At 47.1% G+C, this 22,293-nt stretch overlaps 1 protein-coding gene across 1 annotated transcript in view; it reads right to left on the reverse strand.

The window, feature by feature from the left end:
- Pygb (glycogen phosphorylase B) overlaps nucleotides 1-21,989 on the reverse strand; it is a 45,653-nt gene extending 23,664 nt beyond the window's left edge. Inside the window, exons 1-3 of the mRNA XM_057780238.1 lie at nucleotides 21,644-21,989; nucleotides 4,194-4,295; nucleotides 1,340-1,418 (exon numbers count right to left, since the gene is read on the reverse strand). Of these exons, the coding sequence (XP_057636221.1) occupies nucleotides 1,340-1,418; nucleotides 4,194-4,295; nucleotides 21,644-21,886 (424 nt within the window). The 5' untranslated portion in view covers nucleotides 21,887-21,989. The remainder of the gene's footprint in view (nucleotides 1-1,339; nucleotides 1,419-4,193; nucleotides 4,296-21,643) is intronic.
- Between the last annotated feature and the right edge of the window lie 304 nt (nucleotides 21,990-22,293).

Consider the following 22,293-nt stretch of genomic DNA (forward strand, 5'->3'; position numbering starts at 1 on the left):
TGGCCCAGAATACTAAACAGCCAACCTCCACTGAGGTTGAGTGGTAAGGCATCACCGGCTTTGGAGAGGAGGATGGGACTAAGGAAAGAGAAAGAAGCAAGAGAGAAAATAGGAAGGGTGCTTCAGAGAACACTAGCAGATATAATGCATGTCTAATTCACCAAATGCAGACACCTGCAAGGGAGAGCAATGAGCAAGGCCTGGACTCCCGTGCTAGACTCATTCTTCTGAGAAAAAAAAAAAAGATCAATCAAGCCACATGGACTCACACCAGGTCAAAGAAGAGACTGGATGGAAGGAGGCCATTCAGGTTCGGGCCATACAGAGCAGGTGACAAGGTGCCTGGTATCCAAGAACATGCAATGGGCACCATGGCAGAGAGGGGACACCTGAGATTAGATGGGTTCGCCAGACGGTTGCAAGGCTGGTAAAGAACATGGGAGCTTGCATCCAGGAAGGACACAGTCTCTGCACCAACACAGCCAGGACAAGGCAAGACAGTGCTGGCTACGTGGTACAAGGCTTAGGTAAAGAGTAGCTGGGGATTCCTGAAGAGTAGGCTCGTTTTCAAAGCCAGCACCATGCCTGGCCTGACCCTCTGAGATGGGGCTGTGAAATATAGGGGGTGAGGTGGGCAGGGCAAGTAATTTATGTAGATTCAAGCACAGTTTTATTTGAAAGAACCATGATGCTTTAGAAATCTTAAAGAATTTAGTTAAAATTTGAAAACACACAGGCACAGTTTAGAGCATATCTCAATTTACAAATGGCAACTTCCAAAAAGGCTAGAGCTGGATATCCTCCTTCACTCACCCCACCACAAAGCCATACTGATTTTTCAGCTTCTCTGTTCATCACCTGGCTTGTTCTGTCCCCCAAAGTCTGTAAAATCCTCAAAGAAGACAACAATGCAGTGGATGTGTTCAAATGTAGCCAGAGAAAGCAGCATGGCCCAAAGCTTGGCCCTATTCTAACAGGAGCCAAGCCACTATGTTGGAACCACAGCCTCACTGGACATGGGCAAAACTCCCAAAGCATGGGCTTTGAATCCTGGGAAGTGGTGGGGGAGGGGTCTATGGGGAATCTTCTAGGCACCACTGACCCAATGCTGGCAAAGACAGCCTTCATGATAATTACAAAGTACCCTGACAGGGAGAGAATGTACACTTTCCTTTTTGTCTAGTGATGGCCAAGATTCTGACCCAAACACGTCTACCCAGGCCTTTGAGGGAGGCCAATTTATGGTGATGGATGGGGCATCAGGCATTAACATGACGTTGGCCTTGCCCTGTGATCCTCCACCATGCCAACAGGTTAGAGAGATGTAAGAACAGATTACCTGCTAGCCGCCCCAGGCCACCATTCCCAAGGCCAGCATCTTCCTCTATCTCCTCCAGCTCTTCCAAGTCCAACCCCAACTGCGAACAAACAAAAAGATGAGGACATTAAAGACTGTTTCGGCCATTCCTAACCTCTTGGGAAACTACGCAGGCATGCGGATCATTTTGTCACACTCTGAAGAAACTGACTGGAATCTGAAGAGGACTGAACCGAATCTCCAGATCAACGTGCAGAACTCTGCATCTTAATACTCACCCACAAGTGCCTCTTCCATTTTTAAGCCTTCCCTAGTTTCAGGTTCCTCTCAGAGAACAAATGCTGGGGGGGTGGGGGGTGGGGGGAGTGTTGGGGGGCATTCTTTGCTACATTTTTACCCTCTTCATTCTTCTTTATGCTACTATAAACAGAAGCGGCATCTTTGTTTCGATTTGGCTGTTAATCAGCACATTTATGAAGATACAGGTGGTTTCTGCAAGGGTCCTGGATCCTGAAAACCGTGGCATTCTCTCGCCAGTTCCAGCATTTCTTTATGTAGTTCTTTTGTTGTTGCTGCTGGTTTTCCAGACAGGGTTTCTGTGTGTCCCTGGCTGTCTTTACGGATTTCTTATGATTTTCTAGTTCATGTCACCTGTAAGTACATAGCTTTACCTCTTTCTAATCTGGATAACCTTTGATTTCCAATTCTTTTTTTTTGGGGGGGGGAGGGGTTCGAGACAGGGTTTCTCTGTAGCTTTGGTGCCTGTCCCAGAACTAGCTCTTGTAGACCAAGCTGGCCTCGAACTCTCAGAGATCCGCCTGCCTCTGCCCCCCGAGTGCTGGGATTAAAGGCGTGCGCCACCACCGCCCGGCTGATTTCCAGTTCATGCCTAACTACCTGGTCAGAACCTACCACTGTAGGCCACTGAGACAGTGTGAGCAGACACTATGCTGTTAACACAGGTGGGTCAAACCCGAGATGGGAGACACAGGAAGATGACAGAAACTTTGCAAGGTAAGTCCATTTCCAAGAAATAACTCACTACGGAAAATTTGGGAGATGTATCAATTTCAAAAATTCTGTTTGATGCCGGGCGATGGTGGCGCACGCCTTTAATCCCAGCACTCGGGAGGCAGAGGCAGGCGGATCTCTGTGAGTTCGAGACCAGCCTGGTCTACAGAGCTAGTTCCAGGACAGGCTCCAAAGCCACAGAGAAACCTTGTCTTGAAAAACAAAAACAAAAACAAAAACAAAAAAAAAATTCTGTTTGAGAAGGTCTAAGGCAATCTGTGGCTGGAGAGCTAGGTCAGCGGTTAAAAGTACTGGCTGCTCTTTCAGAGGAAACAGGCTCGGTATCCAGCAACCACATGGTGGCTCCCAGCTGTCTGCAGCTCTAGTTCCAGGGGATCTGATGCCCTCTTCTGGCCTCGAGGGGCATTGCATGCACATGAAGCACACACATTAAAAAAAATGAAAAAACAGAATTGAAAAAAGAAGAAATTCTAAGGCAATTTATATGGTCAGCATCATGGGGCGTGTCTTCTAGAGATCGTATTGAACCTCTGAATTAAAGCTGATAAGAATAAGCCGGGCGGTGGTGGCGCACGCCTTTAATCCCAGCACTTGGGATGCAGAGGCAGGAGGATCTCTGTGAGTTCGAGACCAGCCTGGTCTACAAGAGCTAGTTCCAGGACAGGCTCCAAAACCACAGAGAAACCCTGTCTCGAAAAAAAAAAAGCTGACAAGAATAGTGTTCACATGCACTTAAGTTTTTCTATAGTGCAAATGATTTCCACTGTGCCGTTGCTATGTTCACTCAGAAGAAAGCTGCTTCTTTTGAAGTTCTAGTTGTGAGAGTAAGCTGTTCCCTGAGCCTTCTGGCATGTCATACCTTGAGAGGTGACTGCATCATTAGAGCTGTGATGGGTTGAGCAACTGATGAACTCACAGGCTGAGTTAAGACTACCAGGGAGGTCTAGTTACTCTAGAAGAGTGCGCCTGCCCCCAAACCCCGCCTCTGATTCCTGACTTCCGGGAGGGGAGTCTTCTCTGCCACAAGGTCTAAACATCAAGGCATGCTGCCTGTCTCAGGCCCAGTGAAACTGGCAGCTAAAATAAACCTTTTTTTTCTTTAATTGATTCCTCTCCAAGTATTTTGTCACAGCAATAGAATGGTGACGAACACAGCCTCAGAGGAGAGACATGGGTCTCCAGCAAGACTTACACCCATGACAGTCTATGTCCCTATCAGGCCCCCAAACTCCCCCAACTTATGCTCTAAACAAAGCAGGTGGGGTGCTGCAGTGTAGGTGGGAGGACCCCTCTCTAGAAACTTCTGTACATCCGTGCCAGCAGGGAGGAGCCTGCAGGGTCTCCCACAGAACTTCCCCATCAGAGACAAGGGCGAGAGAAGGCAAAGACAGTCTGGGCTCTGCTGAGGCTACAGCCGACCTGTGCGGAAATTATTATCCCAATGAGAACGGTGTACGGAGGAGCCCTTAGGAAGGGCTGGCTGCTTCTAACGAGAGGAGAGAGGGGCACTTTACACCTATGCAGGGGGACTGTCTTGAGATGGAGGAGTGGAACTAAAGGAATCAAGACAAATTCCAAACCTACCTCTAGGATGGGAGTGGAGAGTACTCTTCCTAAAAACTTCCAAACCATAGCCTCACCACTCAACTCAGTCTTCCCACAATAATTCCATTTATTGTCTTCCCTTACAATCTTACATTCTCCCCAGAGGAGGAGGTGGCGTGCTGCCCGCCAGCACAGTCCTTCCTGGTCGGGTAGCACACACCAGAGCACAGGTGTCCATGCTAAGAGGGCACAAGTCCTAACATCAGCAAACACTCTGCAGGGGACAAACTAAACCTACCTGATAAGTGGCTTCGTCACACGCAGTCTGAAGACCCAGGTTCACCATGGTGTTCTGCAGCGTGCGGCCCATGTAGAATTCCAGGGAAAGGTAATAGATTCGCTGAAGAAGTAAAGGAAAGAGACTTAGGTTTCCCATTCTGTCTGCCCACAGGGAAGGCACAGCAAGGAGGGCGTCACGGAGCTCCTGGGGAGGACTTTCGTGTGAACCCAATACTGATTCTGGTAAGGTTGCCCTACCCTCCTGAGTCTTCAGTGCACACAACTGACTCGGACAGAGGATCAGGTCATCCTAGGATCTGGGAACAGGCTTCCGTGGCTGGCAGATTCCACAGTGAGCTAGGCTGGCCTCTTACTAGCTGTGTGCCCTAAGACAGGCTGCTTCTGCACTCTGACATAGGATCAAACAGTCCACAGAGGAAAGGTTACCAATTGTTAAACCCATGCTGGCCATCGTGTGTTCTCTTGTTCCTGCTGCTTGAAAGACTAGGGCAGGGTCAGGATGACTGAAGCACAAAAGTGTGAAGCAACCTGAGTGACCTGGTGGCTTCTGGAGTCTACAGGAAGTGCACGATAGCCAGGAATGCGGATGCTGGCAACCCAGTGAAGACATTCCCTCAAGGCAAAGCCTGGTTTTTATGGGCAGTGAGAAAGGCTTGCTTGCTGTGGGGTGTGGTGTGACTGTGGCCACACACAGTGCTACTAGACCCGGCAGGTCCTATGAGCTACTGTCAAGACTCAGAAATCAATACCCCACCAAAAGGTGCTATCATGCAGAGAAACCACTTCAAAATGTGACATCCCAAGACAGGGGGTGGCTTTTAACCAAGTTCCCTTATCTACCTGATGAGAGTCCCTAAAAGAGGAACATGATGCCTCTCTCTCCTTCCTGACATTCTTTGTGTTAGCCACAAAGAACTAACCCTCAAAGACAAAGACTGACACTGACTGTCATGTTCCAGGGTTGTCTTCTGTGACACCCTTGTCCTGTTCCCCGGGCTACTCAGCATTGCAGAGGACCCCCGCAAACTGCTGCTGAGTCTACGGGCCAAAGCAACTTTTCTTGTACCCATACTTCTGCCTGGTGCACAGGGTATTTACGTCACAACTATCGGCAACTACTACTCACTTCAACATGTGCTATCAGAAGTCAGGCCTGACTGGGCCTGGTGGTGGATGCCTCTCACCCAGCTACTCGGGAGGCCGAGGCAGCAGCAGGAGGATCACACTTTCAAAGGCTGCCTGGGCAACTTAGTGAGTACTTGTCTCAAAACAAAAGTTAAAGTGGCACAGGCCTTTACTCCAACACTTGGGAGGCAGAGGCAGGCAGATTTCTGAGTTCGGGGCAGGCCTGGTCTACAGAACAAGTTTCAGGACAGCCAGGGCTACACAGAGAAACCCTGTCTTGAAAAACAAACAAAAAAAAACCCTCAAAAAAAACAAAAACAAACCCAAACAAACAAACAAATAAATGAATGATAAAAAGTTAAAAGACTAGAGAGATTGCTTGGCAGTGGAGAGCACTTGCCCCCTTTCTAGAGGACCATGGCTCATGGCTGGCTCTAACTCCAATCCCAGGCAATCTGGTACCTTTTTCTGGCCCCTGCAAGCACCAGGCACATACAAAACATCCTTATTTACAACATTCATACATTAAATAAAGAAAACTGAGGATATAGCTCTGAGATAGCACCCTTAACCTACACACATAGGCCCCGGGAGACTGGGGAGACTGTGTAGGGCAGAGGAATGTAGAGTGTCAGATGCCAAAGGCTGTGTGTGTGTGTGTGTGTGTGACAACTAAAAGGCATAGTGCACTCAACAGTGTGATGAATGCACAAGTCTGCACAAGTCTGCGAGTGTCTTCCCTTGCTTGCTCCCTCCCCAGCTCCCTTCTCCCACTTTTGCAGATCAAACCTAAGGCCTCCCATATGCTAGGCAGATTCCCCCACACCCAGTCATCTCCCCAGTCCAATTTGCACATTTAAAATGATAAATTATATAGCTATGAATTTTATTGCAATATAGCTCTTACCCAAAGAAAACATAGTATTAGAAAATCAAAGTTAAATTAAATCTAACAATATGTTTCCATTTATTCACTGTGTGTATGCACACGCTATGGCACATGTGTGGAGGTCAGAGGACAGTTTTAATAAATCAAATTTCTCCTTCCACTATGTAGGTTCTAGGGATCAAACTCAGAGAATCAGGCTTGGCAGTAAGTGTCTTATCCACGAAGCTATTCTGTCAGAAATTCCACAACAGCTGAGGCAACAGGATAAGACCTCACATTTAATAAAAATAAAACAAAACAAAACAAAAACCTTCCAATTGAAAGGATGGTGGGATAAAAATGCCCGTCACACATCCTTTAAAACCGACTAGCCATAAGAAAACAGATAAAGTAGGACCTGGCTGTACTTATCTTTAATCCCAGCACTCAGGAGGCAGAGGCAGGTGGACCACTGTGAGTTAGAGGTCAAAGTTGCATGGTGAGACTTTGGTCTCAAAAAAATAAAACTAGCCGGGTGGTGGTGGCGCACGCCTTTAATCCCAGCACTTGGGAGGCAGAGGCAGAAGGATCTCTGTGAGTTCTAGGCCAGCCTGGTCTACAAGAGCTAGTTCCAGGACAGGAACCAAAAGCTACGGAGAAACCCTGTTTCGGAGAAGAAGAAAAAAAAAACCAACCGGAGGGGATGGGGATAGAAGGGGAGATTACTGAAACAGATTACTGGAAAAGGGCGCATTTCAGGGTCACGTAGAAACCTGGAATCTCCCAGGAATATATAAGGATGGTTGCAGCTAAGACTCCTAGCAATAGCGGATATATAGATTGAACTGGCCATTTCCTGTGACCAGGCCAGACTTCAAGTGGAGGGAGCTGGAAACCAACCCAGCCATGTAACCTTCGACCTATATTCTGTCCTGCCTGTAGGATATGCTGGGGTAATGGTGGCCTAGAAATTGAGGGAGTGGCCAATCAATGACTGGTCTAGCCTAAATAAAACCCACCCCTGACATTCCCTGGAGCACCAGGAACTACAGGCTGGATGACTCAGATTTAGGATAGAGTAAGCCCACCCCTGACACTCCCTGGAGCACTAGGAACTACAGGCTGGATGACTCAGAGACCTAGGATAGAACCAAATGCAGCTGAAGGGAAAAAATGTCAAAGTAATGATGCCTAACAATATTCTGCTATACACATAGATCAGTGCCTAGTTCAACAGTCATCAGAGAGGCTTCATCCAGTAACTGATGGGAACAGATGCAGTGACCCACAGCTAAACCTTAGTGGAGTTTGAGGAATCCTGCAGAAGGGAGGAAGGATTGTATGAGCCAGGAGTCAAGGACACAAGAAAACCCACAGAATCAACTAACCTGGGCTCATAGGGGTTCACAGCGACCAACAACCAGGGAGCTTGCATGGGACTGACCTAGGCACTCTGCATATATGTGACAGGTGTAGCTTGGTCCTCTTGTGGTACTCTTTACAGTGGGAGCACGGGTTGTCTCTGACTTTTACTGGATTTGGGACCCTATTCCCCATACTGGGTCACCTGCCTAGCCTTAATACAGGACTTAATACTGCAACTCGATATGCCATGTTTTGTTGATATCCATGGGAGACCTGCCCTTTCCTGAACTGAAATGGAGGAGTGGATTGGAGAGTAGAAGAGAGGGTGGGGGAGGGGAGAAGGATTGGGAGGAGAGGAGGGAGATGAAATTGCTGCTGGGATGTAAAATACATTAATTTAAAAATGTATCAAAAATTTAAAAAATAAAAAGATAACAGACAATGGGCAGCAAAATTAGAAAACGTCTTCAGTGCGTGCCACTTACAACCAAGGGGCAGTAGGGGCAACTGTCCACTGTGAGTCCTGCCTTTAGAAGTCAAGGAGCACTCATAGGCTCCCACGAATGCACAGCATCCACCAGTTCTAGCAGCAGATGCTCACAAGCACGCACAATTCAATGTGACCTTTCTCGCTCAAGAACAAACTCACAGACACCTTAAAAGAACTCCTCTAGGGGGCTCAGCGGTTAAGAGCATTGCCTGCTCTTCCAGAGGTCCTGAGTTCAATTCCCAGCAACCACATGGTAGCTCACAACCACCTGTAATGAGGTCTGGTGCCCTCTTCTGGCCTGCAGGCATACACGCAGACAGAACATTACATACATAATAAATATATATATATATATATATATATATATTTTTTTTTTAAAAAAAGAACTCCTCTAACCACAAGCCTTTAATCCCCGCACTTGGGAGGCAGAGACAAGTGGATCCCTTGGAGTTCAAGGCCAGCCTGGTCTACAAAGTAAGTTCCAGGACAGGCACCAAAGCTACAGAGGAACCCTGTTTCGAAAAACCAAACAAAAAATCCAAAACAAAACAAACAAACAAACAAACAAACAAAAAAACCCAAACCAAAACAAAAAACCAAAAAACAAAGAATTCCCCTAAACCGGGCAGTGGTAGCACACACCTTTAATCCCAGAGGCAGAGGTAGGCAGATCTCTGTGAGTTCGAGGCCATCCTGGTCTATAAAGCAAATTCCAGGACAGCCAGGACTACACAGAGAAACCCTGTCTCAAAAAAAAAAAAAAAAAGAATTCCCCCAGAAAACCAGGTAGGAAGATGGGACAGGAAATATAATAGGCAAAAACCATACTACATCTACCATGGGATGAAAAAAGTTCAAACACAAACTCATCCCCACAAAATCAAGGAACCATGAGGGAGCCAACTGAACACAGACAAGAAAGACCGAGAGACGGCAGAAGACATCTCTGCAGCAGTGAGTACACACACACACACACACACACACACACACACACACACACAGTGTAAAGTCATTCCAGGCTCAGGGGACAGAGAAGGAGCACAAGTTCAAGGTCAAACTGGGCTACAGGGTGTCAAAAAGCAGAAAACTCAGCCCTCAAAGCCTATCATGGACCGCAAGGAAGAGCAAAGCTGGAAACAAAAACGTGGCTGAGAAAGACTGGACAAAATGAGACAAGAAAATAATTAGTGGAAAAAATACTGATATTGGTGAGAAAGAACAACACAGGCAGATCCGGTGTGCCAGAAAAGGAAATAATAATGTCGGAAGAGGAGACGATTCCAGAACACTAAAGCTAACCACTGAAAGACTGTATTAAAAGTCACAAAGTCACCACCCCCATTCTTGATTTGATTACATGAACTAATATTGAATTTCTACACAAATTCCACTATCCTTTCAATGACAGAAACATATGGCGGGGGAACTGGCAAGTCCGTGGACAGCTGTAATTGCACCTGCTGTTATTACCGGTTCACAGTCCACTGCTTCCTGCTTTTTAATCACCTGTATGCTTTATTTGCACTACACTTGAGACCACTTATTATTTTATAGAGTTTCCATAGTGCAAAGGAAGCTGCAAGTCCTGTCTGGGCGAGGTTTATTAACAAATGTGGAAGCATACAGAGTCCAGCTAGATCCCAGCTGCCTAGGAAAATACCTAGTGCTCAAGGTCACACGTACAAATTCCCTTTTCCTATGGATGGTATCTCGGTATCTCATGCAGGATGATCTCCTAAGCTCTCAAAAGATGCCAACAGATGTCTAACAGTAAACTCCACACAGCTGAGCATCTCTCCTCTGACACTTTTTTTTTTTTTTTTTTTGAATGAGAGAAGCTAAAATGATCAGGTCAGTGCAAATACTTCAATCTCCAAAATCTAAAACCACTTTTGGTTCTAGGCATTTATGAGAAGAGACTGTCAACCAATATGCACCATGTTTTCCCATATGTGTGTATCTGTATGCATATTCATGAGCTTAACTTATAAATTAATAGCAACAATAAAAAGGAAATATAATGCTGCTATTTGATAATAACAAGGAATACACTCAAATGAAGTTATGTGATGTGGCCCCAGGCCTGACTGGGGCACCTAATCCTACTATTCTGCTAAATGGGCAGCAATAAACTGCCCCCTAAGTTCTTTATGCCCATACAGTAATGCAACTCTTATTGTCCATCAGAGCTTCTCTGGTAATTAATATAGAGATCCATAACAGATTCATTTACAGAGAGTAAAAGAATAAGGGGTGCTCAGATCTCACGAGGACAGATCTATATCAACATCCACTCCCCTCAGAGTGCAGGGATCACCGCAGAAGAGGGAGCAGAACGGCGGTACGTGCAAAGGTATGCAGTGAAATATCATTTCTGGGCACGATAAGGCTGCTGCATAAATGAGCTTTCAGCAGCTGTTTCTGCAAGCACAAGACTCGCACAAGATCAAGCCAGCCAAGAGCCTAGCACAGACGTGGGAGGGGACCCATGAAGCCCCACCCCTAACTGACGGCTGCTGGGGATGGAAGACTGTTTTTCTCAGTGATGCGGCCTCTGGAAGGCTACCCATGTTCCAGTGCATGGTCCTACACCTGGGTACATACAGATGGTACTAAGTACACTCAGTATGGTTGTTTGGGAAAAAAAAAAAAGGACATGAAGTTGGGAGGGAAAGGTGGAAGAGGAAGTGCCAAGACATTTGATCAAAATACATTATATGAATATATGAAGTTATGGGGTTTATTTCTAGAATTCTCCATTTAGCATCTTAAGATTGCAGCTGACTACAGGTAACAGGCTTTGAAAGCACAGGTAAAGTGTACAACGGGGTATACTGTATATACAGGCTGCTGTATCTCCACATATCTACCGTTGAACTCTCACTAACGGAAGAATTATAAAATGCTGACCAGTCGGGAGTACGATCCGTTTTGAATGTTCTATTTGCTGTTCCTAAAAATGTGTGTGTGTGGTATATGTGTATGATATGTGTCCAAATGTGGGCATGTTTGTTCCCTGATGTGTGTGTGGTGGACAAATGACATCTTTTCAGACCAGTTCTCACCGCCCATCTTGTGGCTGTCTCTGCTGCTGCACTACGTATCTCAGTCAAGCTTGCCCATGAGCTTCCAGGTGATTCTCCTGTTTCTGCCTCCCATCTCACTACAGAAGCACTAAGATTACAGATCTGGCCGGGCGGTGGTGGCGCACGCCTTTAATCCCAGCACTCGGGAGGCAGAGGTAGGCGGATCTCTGTGAGTTCGAGACCAGCCTGGTCTACAAGAGCTAGTTCCAGGACAGGCTCCAAAACCACAGAGAAACCCTGTCTCGAAAAACCAAAAGAAAAAAAAAAAAAAAAAGATTACAGATCTGTACCAGCAGATCCAGATTTTACAGGAATTCCAGGGATCTGAACTCCGGTCATCACACTTGAACAGTAAGCCCTTTTACCAACTGAGCCATCTCCCCAGCACAAAATCTTAAGAAAAAAGGAAGGCATGGGTCTCATTGTGTGGCCCTGGCTGTCCTGAAACTCTCTCTGTAGAGGAGGCTGGCCTTGAACTCACAGAGATGCTCTTGCCTCTGTCTCCCAAGTGCTGGGATTAAGGGTGTGAATCATGCTCAGCCACAAATCTGTGTATTTTTAAATTTATTTTTATTATTTTATGTGCATTGGTGTTTTGACTGCATATATGTCTATATGAAAGTGTCAGATCTTGGAGTTAGAGCTACTTGTGAGCTGCCATGTGGGTGCTGAGATTTGAACATGGGTCCTCTGGAAGAACTCTTTTAGCCCACCAAATCTATATTTTTAAATTATTTGTGATAGTTTGTCCTTTCTGCCAAAATGTGTACCTTCCACCTAGCACCGTGAAAAGGAAATGTAACTGTGGGTCCCCAAAGACTACACTGGGGACCCAACACATGCTGGACCTAGCCTCGAAACCTCTGATTGCATTTTCCCGCCAAGATGATCATCACCAGGCAATTTCTTTCACATAAGCAGAGAAGTCTGGCCAGGGACAGTCAGAAGCAGTGGTCAAGTAATGAATGAGAGCCTTGGTCTTTACAGTTGGGAGGTGCTTGCTGCTTAGGATTTCTGCAACCTGTTTGAAGAATGTTCTTGCAGGGCAGTGATGGCGCACACCTTTAATCCCCAGCACTCGGGAGGCAGAGGCAGGGGGATCTCTGTGAGTTAGAGGCCAACCTGGTCTACAGAGGGAGTTCCAGGACAGCCAGAGCTGTTGCACAGCTGTCTTTGAAAAAGGAAAAAAGAATGGTCTTATCTCCTCATCTGTGCTGATTCTGTTTTTCCCATTTCCTTAAGATGGTTGGGTGAAATCCTTCAACCAAAAGCTTGCAGAGGAGCCAGCCAAGACAATGGACAGACTTGATGGTCTAAGGAGGCCCAATTCAGGCTAGGCTGCTTTGGCCAGCTGGGTGCTGAGCACAAGGTGCTCACCCTCTGAACACAGCAAAGCCACCCTGGGGTTCCTACCAGGCCAGGCTGGTGCTCAAGCACTGGTTCCCTTCCTCACACCGTTTTAAAGGGTGTCGCAGAACCAAATGTGTTAGCCAGCAGTGGCAGCTGTGGAAAGCAGTCTGGGGACACTTGTCCAGTCCCCTCCCCGACCTGAGAGTCACCCTTCAGTGCCCACCCTCCAGGGCAAGGGTGCTCTGGGCTTCCCTGCTCAGGGCTGTGGGTCAGAGACTCACTAGACTGTTTCAGCTAGAGAACAGCAGGATCCTCAAACCCTGTGGGCTGTTGACCTTTGGAATCTGTCTGACCGACAACAGCAAGCGTTAAGTGGCCTGGTGGAAGTCTTTGTGTGGAGGTTGCTTCTGTAGTGCTAAGGATGGAACTCCAGTGCTTTGCTCACACGCAGGTGAGCCACACCCCTCAACCCACTCTTAAAGTTAGGTTTATTTACCATATGCAAAGCCTACACTACTAGGAGAAGCACAGAAAAGCCCTAATGAAGCTCTCCAGCCATATGAGTAAAACTCAAACACGAATACCACACAACGTAGCGAGTGATCTCCCAAAGGCCTCTTAGAAGGTAAAGGGTTTAATAATACCAACAGACAGAGCCTTCATAGAGCTACTTCTTTTCCCTGCATTGTTTTCTCTTGGGCTTTGAGACAGGACCTAGCTGCGTATCTCTGGTTGGTTTTGAACTTGTGATTCTAATGCAGACGTGTGCCTTCTCATCACACCTAGCCTGATGCCCTTTACAAAACCACCTCCCCCACTCTCAACCAACTTCTTTTCCCTCTTCTGAAAAAAAACCCTTAATTGGGAGTCTCCATTTGCAGAGTGTCTGGGCACCATACTGGAAAGGGAAAGAGAATTTTCCAACATTCGGGGCACAAAACAAAGACTCAGGCAACCGCTTTCATTGGGATAGCCAAGGCTGCTGCAGCCAGTCTGAGATCTCTGTTCCTGTTTCCAGGATCATGTGGTAACATTCCCCTTGTCTGTTCGGTTCTGTGTACTCACTGATGACAGGACAGCTCTCATCGACAGACTACCCCTGCCTGTCCAGTGGCATTAACATGACACAGGCATACAACTATAGACCAGTGAGCCAGTGTCCACAGGTCCAGTCCTGGGAATGCTCCTTGCCTCTTTAGACATACAGAGCCAAGCCAGGGGCTAGGTCTTCGTCCTCCTGTTTCCTTTCTATAAGATGAACAAGGCCCAGACCCTTCCCAGAACGAATTGAGGTCTAATGACAGGAGAAAGAAGCCCCTACCTGCCAGACAAGACCTGCTCTCATCTTCTAACCATAGCACAGAATCCACACTGCATCACCTTGGTTCCTGGGGGTGGGGAGGGTATCTTTCCTTGGTCAGCCTTACACACCAAGCATGGCATTTGCCACAGGATATGTGGCCTGCCTGCCACAACTCTACAACCCTCTACCTTATCTAGTGAGTATTCTAGGGCTTGAGAATGCTCTTTCCTGATGGTGGGCTCAGTCATAAAGCAAACTGCTGGCAACTTTCCAACTCAGAGACTGGCAGGAAGCAGGAAGAAGGCACCAGCTACGGGAGGAGGGGGCCCACCCAGTACCTCCTGTTGATCTTGACTCTAAACACTAAGCACGGCTCATACTCAAAATGGACAGCAATGATTTTGTCTTGTTTTGTTAAGTTTTATTTTTAAATTTGATTTATGGATATGAGTGTTTTATTTGCATGTATGTCTGTACATTCCAGCCCAGAAGAGGGTATTGGGATCCCTTGGGACTGGAGTTATGAGTGGCTGTGAGCCACCATGGGGGTCCTCTGGGAAAGCAGTCGGGACTTCTAACTGCTGCGCCACCTCTCCAGCCCAGCAGCAATTTTTTTAAAAATCATTTTAAAATAGTTGAGGTAGAGATGAGGTCAATTAAGTTACAATATTTCATAAAGGTACAGTGATCCTTATAGCCATTTACAGGCCCATACAGTAGGAAATCTCCAGAGAAACAAAACCAACAAACAGCACACACTGGACAGGAGGCTCTGTGGACTAACTGTACAGTACAAGATCAAACTCTGCAGGACTCTGCAGGGCAAACCAGGCTGGCAGAACTGCAAGGCCAGTCCATAAGCAAGCGGTTAGCAGAATTCATTCTAAGAGGCTTTCAGGCCCTTGAAAGACGCACTAAGATATGTGCAGTTGGTCTTCATGGCCAGAGGGCCTACACACTTGCTTTGTTCCTAGTCTTTTCCTAAGTGGTAAGAATAATACATGCAAAATGGCCATTGCTGAGGACATGGTGGCACAGACCTATAATCCCAGCAGAGAGGCAGAGATGGAAGGATTTGGAAGTGAAGTCAGCCTAGGGTTACAGTCTCAAATAATAACAAAAAAGCAAAACAAAACAAATGGTAAGGAGTGTCTTTTATACTCCAGCCTCATCTGACTTTGTGCTCATGGGGTAACTTAGAGAAAGTCACAAGAGTGGACACTGGCTGCCAGGAATCACCTAGGTGATGCAGGTGATTAAGGGTTGGGCAGTACAGGCCTTGACCTTGCTAGGTAGCTGGGAATGACCCTGAGTCTGATTCTCCTGCCTCTACTAGATAGCTGGGATCACAGGTGTATGCCACCACGCCCTGTTCATGCAATGCCTGAATCAAGTCCAAGTCTGCCTCTGTCAAGCAAGCATGCCAATACCAAAATGGATCCTTTTTTTTTTTTTAAATTTTTTTTTATGGTTTATTTAGCTTTATTTTATGTGCTTTGGTGTGAAGGTGTCAGATCCCCTGGAACTGGATTTTTTCAGACAGTTGTGAGCTGCCATGTGGGCGCTGGGATTTGAACCTGGGTCCTCAGGAAGAGCAGTCAGTGCTCTTAACTGCTGAGCCATCTCTCCAGCCCCTCTCCCTCTCTTTTTCAATCTTAATGACCTTCCTGGCTTTACCTCATTCTGAAATTATTTTCTGTGGCAGTCAAGGATCCAAATTTACCTGAAGGAAGTCTGTGATGGTTTGATTAGAAATGGCCCCATAGATTGATATATTTGAATGCTTGGTCACCAGGGAATGGCGCTATTGGGAGGTGAGGCCTGGGCAGAGGAAGTGTGTCACTGTGGGTGGGCTCTGAGGTTCAAGCCAGGCTCTGTGTCTCTCTCTTCCGGCTGCCTGCAGATCCAGATATAGAACTTTCAAGCTACTCCTCCAGCACCATGTCTGCCTGCATGCCACTGTGCTTCCCACCATGGTGACAATGGTCTAAACCTCTGAACTGTAGGCAAGCCCCCATTAAATGATTTCTTTTATGAGTTTCTGTGGTCATGGTGTCTCTTCGCAGCAACCGAACATTGACAAAGACAGTAGCAACCAAAATTTTAATTAAATTAAAGCTAAGCAGAGTGGTATATGCCTATAATCCCAGCTAGGAGGCTGTGGTAGGAAGCTCACAAGTTCAAAGCCAACTGGGCTACACAGGGAGACCTGTCTCAAAACAAATAAAATGCAAAAAAACCCCCAGGGATTTAACTGTATATCTCATCCCCCAAATCACCACCCTATAAATCGGAATAATGCTGTCTGTCCGGGCACTGTGTCCCAGGCAAGTTTACACATAAAATTAGCCATCACAGCCTGTCAGAGCAGAGGCCAAAGGTGCATGCTCACTGACGGGAGTCTTCTTCATCTGGTCAACACTGCACAGCTGCCTGCTGTCAGTTTCAGGCCAAAGACCTTCGTTATCTGCTGTGGGGGAAGCCTGCCCAAGGGAAAGGTCACCTTCACACACACCAGTGGGAACACATCAAGAGACTAGGAATGCCAAGAAGATTCCAGCATTCGCTCCCATTGCTGATAAATTCTTTTTTTTTTTTATTTTTATTTTTATTTTATTTTTTTGGTTTTTCGAGACAGGGTTTCTCTGTGGTTTTGGAGTCTGTCCTGGAACTAGCTCTTGTAGACCAGGCTGGTCTCGAACTCACAGAGATCCGCCTGCCTCTGCCTCCCGAGTGCTGGGATTAAAGGTATGCACCACCATCTCCCGGCTGCTGATAAATTCTAACAAAGCCCCAGATATGGGGCTCACAGAGGGGCCTGGCTGCTGCATTACCTCCTTAGAAACCAGTCCAGCCAGACTGCAAGTTCATTACGGATATCTTCTCAGAACTGCTTTTCCTCTGCCTCCTTCTACCATCAGGCCTCATGCTGATGGGGCCGAACCATGGTCCAGGGGGCCCCAAAGTGAAGGTCACTAGCCACAGGGCACTCAGCTGGCTTCCAAAGACCTCGATAGAGATTGTGCGCCTGCACATCACACACGTGACAGCAAGATCCTGGCGGGGCCTGTGATGGACTTCACTTGCCATTTGTTTTCGTGGCCAGAAATGAGGGCCTAAGTTTAGTTCCTGACTTCACACCCAAATTTAACCTACCCTCTACACTTGTCAGCCACAGAGCAGACTCCTCAATCAAAGGACATTCGAGGTATCTGGTCCTTTATTTTCAAGAGAAGGTTTGGAATACCCGCTGCAAATGGCCAGAGGCACTCCAGACCATCACTTTAATCTTTCTTTCAGCTGGCAGAGGCACACGTCTATCACTGGGGAGGCAGAGACAGAGGGACCTCTGTGAGTTCAAGGTCAGCCTAGTCTACCAAGTGAGTTCCAGGACAGGCTCCAAAGCTACAGAGTAACCCTGTCTCGAAAAAAATAAAATAAAAAAATCTTTCTTTTATTCTTTTGGAGATGGGGGTCTCACACTTTACTATTTTAAACTTGTGCTCCCTGACTTGGAATGAGTATACTCAGAAGTCCACAATTTAACTGAGCATGCTCAGGAGTGAGCCAGTCCCAGTGTATCTACAGGCCTCCTTAATAACAACCCAATGTGGGCTCTGCTCTAGGAGGGCACTGCTTCCGAGATAACTTCCATGAGCTCCTTGCTTGCTGCAAACTGTAAGTCTTTTTCTACCACGTCTGGCTCGTGACTCACCACAATTCAGATTCACTGTGCTTGGCTATACCACAAAGCCTTGCCCCAGCTTCACAGAGGCCTTCTACTAATTTGAACCCTTTATGTTACACCTTCCTTGCTAAACCATCCTCAGATCTTTCTGGATGAAGGTTTTTCTTTATTTTCTTCTTCTACACAGGGTTCTACTGTGTAGCCCTGGCTAGCCTAGAATTTACTATGTCAACCAAGCCTTGAACCCAGAAACCAGCCTGCCTGTGCCTCAGAGGTATGTGCCAGCACACCCAGTAAGGTTTCGGTTTTTGAGACAGGGTCTCTTGCATGGTTCACGCTGATCTTAAACTTGCTATGTAACCAAAGATATCCTTGAACTCTTCTGGCTCCCAGAATTTCTGGATAGAGGGAATGCCAACATAAAGTGGAAACATTTTACAAGCAAACATAAAACCTTAGCTTGTCAGAATGACAAAAAACATCAATAGATTACCTGGCTCAACTCTCCTCATTTTAAAGAAGAATGTGAGGCTAAGAAAGGCAAAAAAAAAAAAAAAAAAAAAAAAAAAAAAAAGCTGAGCTGGGTGGTGGCGGCGCACGCCTTTAATCCCAGCACTTGGGAGGCAGAGGCAGGTGGATCTCTGTGAGTTTGAGGCCAGCCTGGTCTACAAGAGCTAGTTCCAGGACAGGTTCCAAAAGCTACAGAGAAACCCTGTCTCGAAAAACAAAAAACAAACAAAATAGCTATATTCAGCTAGCTGGTGTGTGGTGTTACTCAAGGTCATTCTGGGCTACACAGAGGGATCCTGCCTAAAAGGAGTAGGGGTGTCAACCCAGACAGTAACACACCACAGACAAGCGGAAAAAATCAGGGTGGAAAGGAGTTTGGGGCTGAGAGTGTGTCTCAGTGATGTTTACCCAGAATGCTTCAGGTCCTGTATTTGACCTCGAGCACCAACGAGGGAAACAAAAACTGTAAAAGGAGTTAGACTCAGGTCCAGGCCTCCTTTGCTATACAGGTCTTCTGGTCCCTAAGCTGAGTGGCCTCCAACGAGTAGAACGGACTTCTAGACTTTGTCAGGAATGAAAAGAATCCACGCTTTGTCGATGATTACTAATTTCTAGTTTCTAATAACCACAATGCTAGGGTTGGAGAGATGGTTCAGTGGAGAGCACTGGCTGCTCTTTCAGAGGACCTGGGTTTGATTCTAAGCACCTACATGGCGGCTCACAAACTATCTAACTCAGGTCCCAAAAGATTCATCACCCTCTTCTAGCCTCCATGGGCATCAGCCTTAAAACTGATGTACAGGAGGCAAAACACCCATTTTACATGTATTTATATAATAAATATGTATTTATTATTTTATAAAATAATAAAATTAAGAAAGAAACAAAACCACAATACCTCAAAAAAAGTCAATGACACTTCCAATGTGGAGCACCACATGGTGGAACCACGGTCAACATCTCCCTACTAGTCATGGCTTTTTTTTTTTTTTTTTTTTTTTTTTGGTTTTTTGAGACAGGGTTTCTCTATAGTTTTGGAGCCTGTCCTAGAACTAACTCTTGTAGACCAGGCTGGCCTCAAACTCACAGAGATCCGCCTGCCTCTTCCTCCCGAGTGCTGGGGTTAAAAGTGTGCGCCACCACCGCCCGGCTAAGTCACGGCATATTTTTAAGAGAAAAAAAGAATTTTAAAAAATAAACAATTTAAAAATGACTGTTAAAGCGCTGGTTTATCAAATATGCCTTCATGCTCCCACTGTCTGAGATGTGTAGGTTCACATCCCTCAGGCACTGCCGGAGTCAGGGATGGCTCTGAGGTATGTTGCTGGTAGTCCCCTCCCACTCCTCACATGTACAGTGGAGTAGCTGAGTCCACACAAGCAAACCACCAGACCTGGATCCACCTCTCACTTCTAATTCACTGATGTTTGTATGACGCATGTGAGCACAGGCACACATCTGCCACAGGACAACCCCAGCGCTCTGAACTCAGCCAGCACGCCTTGTTCTTTCATTCCACCAAGGGCCGAGGGTTCGAGTTTGGGCTTGCGTGGCAAGTGTCTTTGCACCATCTCACCAGCCCTTAGCTTTCCAATTTTATACAGCTTTCCTATGTGGATCTGACAAACAACAGTCTCCCGTTCACAAGCCAGGCCAGGTTATTTATGTTTTGGTTTTTGAGACAGGGTCTCAATCATGAGAACCCTGCTACAGTATGCCGTATATGAGGGGGTTATCAGTGTAAACTACTTGAACATACCTATCCGCACTAAAATAATTAATATATGGGTATGTGTATGCAAAGTGGGGCATGGGAAGGAAGGTTTCCATCTCGAGTAATGACGGCAGATAGGCCATCACACCTGACCAAGGACCAGGAGACTCGCAAGGTAGATGGCTGGATGGAGACACATTTCCTTAATCCTTGGCTCCATCACAACCGGAACCCTAGTGTCCTCCAACTCCTGGGAAAAGACCATGAACATGCAGGCGAAGCTGTATCCCTTGTTCCCCTCTGCCTGGACAACACCAGAGACTCTGAGCTAATCTACTAACAAGGCTCTGGAGGAGCCACTGCTCCTGGCCACTGGCCCTGGCAGTTATCCCAAGCCCTTGTTGTAATAACCTGTTTTAGCCATTTGGGCCCACTTCTTTAGAAGCTGTCTTGCATACTAAATATGAAGAGGCCCAACCAGTAGTCTAACAGCCTGTCCTTGCCATCTTTATTGTAGAAAGGGAAAAGCCTCAGGATGAGTGTGGAAAGTAATTAGTTTTGACTCCTAGCAATTATCAAATATACTTTAAGGCCCTAATAAAAAATTAATTACTCTAAACTTCTGTCAGTAAAGCAGCTGCTAGGTGCCTAGGTTTCTATTGCAATCAAAACATTACTAACTGGCCCCAGAACAGCAAGTGTCTTTTCCTTACTAATTTACACTCTAGCTTAGTACAGGGTAGGCAGAATTCTCCATAACAAAAGAAAAAAAAAAGAAAGGAAGGAAGATCTGGCAACAGGGGGCTGTGCAAAAATATTAGACATTCATAAATTGAAAAAACACTAGTGTGTATTATTGATCTAGAACCCTGTTTATGAGTGAAACCACAAATGGTTTGGGATGAAACAAAATCCACCAAATTGTGCAACACACAAATCTACATGCCTGCCTGTGTATTCACAGAAATTACCTGGAAGCACAAATGGCAAAGAATCACGAGGACTGTGGGGCTTGGTGGAGTTGCCTGTGCCCTTAATCCCAGAACTCGGAGACAGAGGCAGGTGGACTCAGTGAGTCTGAGGACAGTTTAATTGCATAGAGTTACAGGCCAGACAGGGCTTTATAGTGGGTTCTGTGTGTGCGTATGTGGAGGAGGAGAAAGGTTAACTGCCAAAAGACTCTCTTCAACTAATTTTTTTTTTCCTACAGAGAACAAACATTTGCAAAATGGAGAAAATAACTTTTAAAGCAATCTCCAAACATGTTTTGCCAAGGTGGAGACTTCAAAGACAACCTTCTGAACCCTCCTATTTTAGGCAGGCATTACAAATGATTTTCTTCTCATAAGTCTTGGGGGTGGGGGAGTTGGAGGCAGGCACAATTCCCTGCAGAAGATCTCACCCCTTTCCAACTCGTAAAACTACCGGGCCTGGTTCCAGTCCCCTGTTCTCCACTCGGGGCTGCAGAAAAACAAAGGGGGTGGGTAGTAGAAACACCAACTCTGCAGCCATCTCGAGAAAGTTCGCAGCTGGAAACCAGCCAGAAAATCAGCCTGGACTTGGGGCCTGGCAGCTGCAGAACAGCAGACCCCCAACCGCACTTCTTGCAGACCTGAGACTCCGTTGAGCAGAGGCCTGGCTCTGGACTGTCAGATTCGGGACCAAACACCCCAGGGGGCTAACTGCAGTGGAAGATGAGGGCCACTCAAAACCATCCTCAGGACTGGGGGCTGCGGGCGGGGGAGTCAGGGGATGGCTCTCAATCAGAACAAACCCGCAAGAGCAGGGTGTGCACGCGTCCTTCTAAAGAGATGCATAGCTCTACTGTCCCTTAGCTGGTCACTGGTGACCGTGGTGCAACAGGGACCAGGGCCCACGGGCGACACTGGGGGGCGGAACCCGCCCTGCCCAGGGCCGTGTCCCCCTCCCGGGAATGGCGGGCAGCTCACCTTGGGGTCCCGCTCATAGTAGTGCTGCTGCGTGCGGATCCAGCGGCCCACCAGGTGGTCGCGCACCGTGTGTGCCAGCGCAAAGAAGTAGTCGCGGGGCGTGGCCACATTGCGGTCCTTAACCAGTGTGAAGTGCAGGTGCCTGTTGAAGCTCTTCCGCACCTCGGCCACGTCGCCCAGCCCCGCGAGGCCACGCACGCTGATCTGCTTCTGCCTCTCACTGTCCGTCAATGGCTTCGCCATGGCACCAGAAGAGGCAGAGGACGAGGGATGGACCTGGAGCGAGCTGAAAAGACTCTAACCCCTAGGATGCTGCGGCGTGTCTGGCGCCAAGGACTGCGGCGGAGGCCGGCTAAAACAGATTGCGCGTGCGCACTTCGAGAGGGCAGGGCCGCGCCGAGGGGCAGGGCCTGAGCTGGAGGCGGGCCGCGGGGGAAAAAAGACCATGAATTTAGGAGACCGTGTTGTTTTTAGCCAGGAAAACAGCATAGACGTTCAAATGTTGGGGAGTGGTCTATCACTTTTACTGGTGTGTCTGAAGCTGGAGTGACCGGTTTACAGCTTCACCATACCTGAGATCCATACACTACTTTATGGGCCAAAAGTAGAAACAGAACTAGTGGCTGCGCCTGCCACACCAGAGGGCATCC

The sequence above is a fragment of the Chionomys nivalis genome, chromosome 9 (assembly GCF_950005125.1).
Source record: "Chionomys nivalis chromosome 9, mChiNiv1.1, whole genome shotgun sequence".
Classification (NCBI taxonomy): Eukaryota; Metazoa; Chordata; class Mammalia; order Rodentia; family Cricetidae; genus Chionomys; species Chionomys nivalis.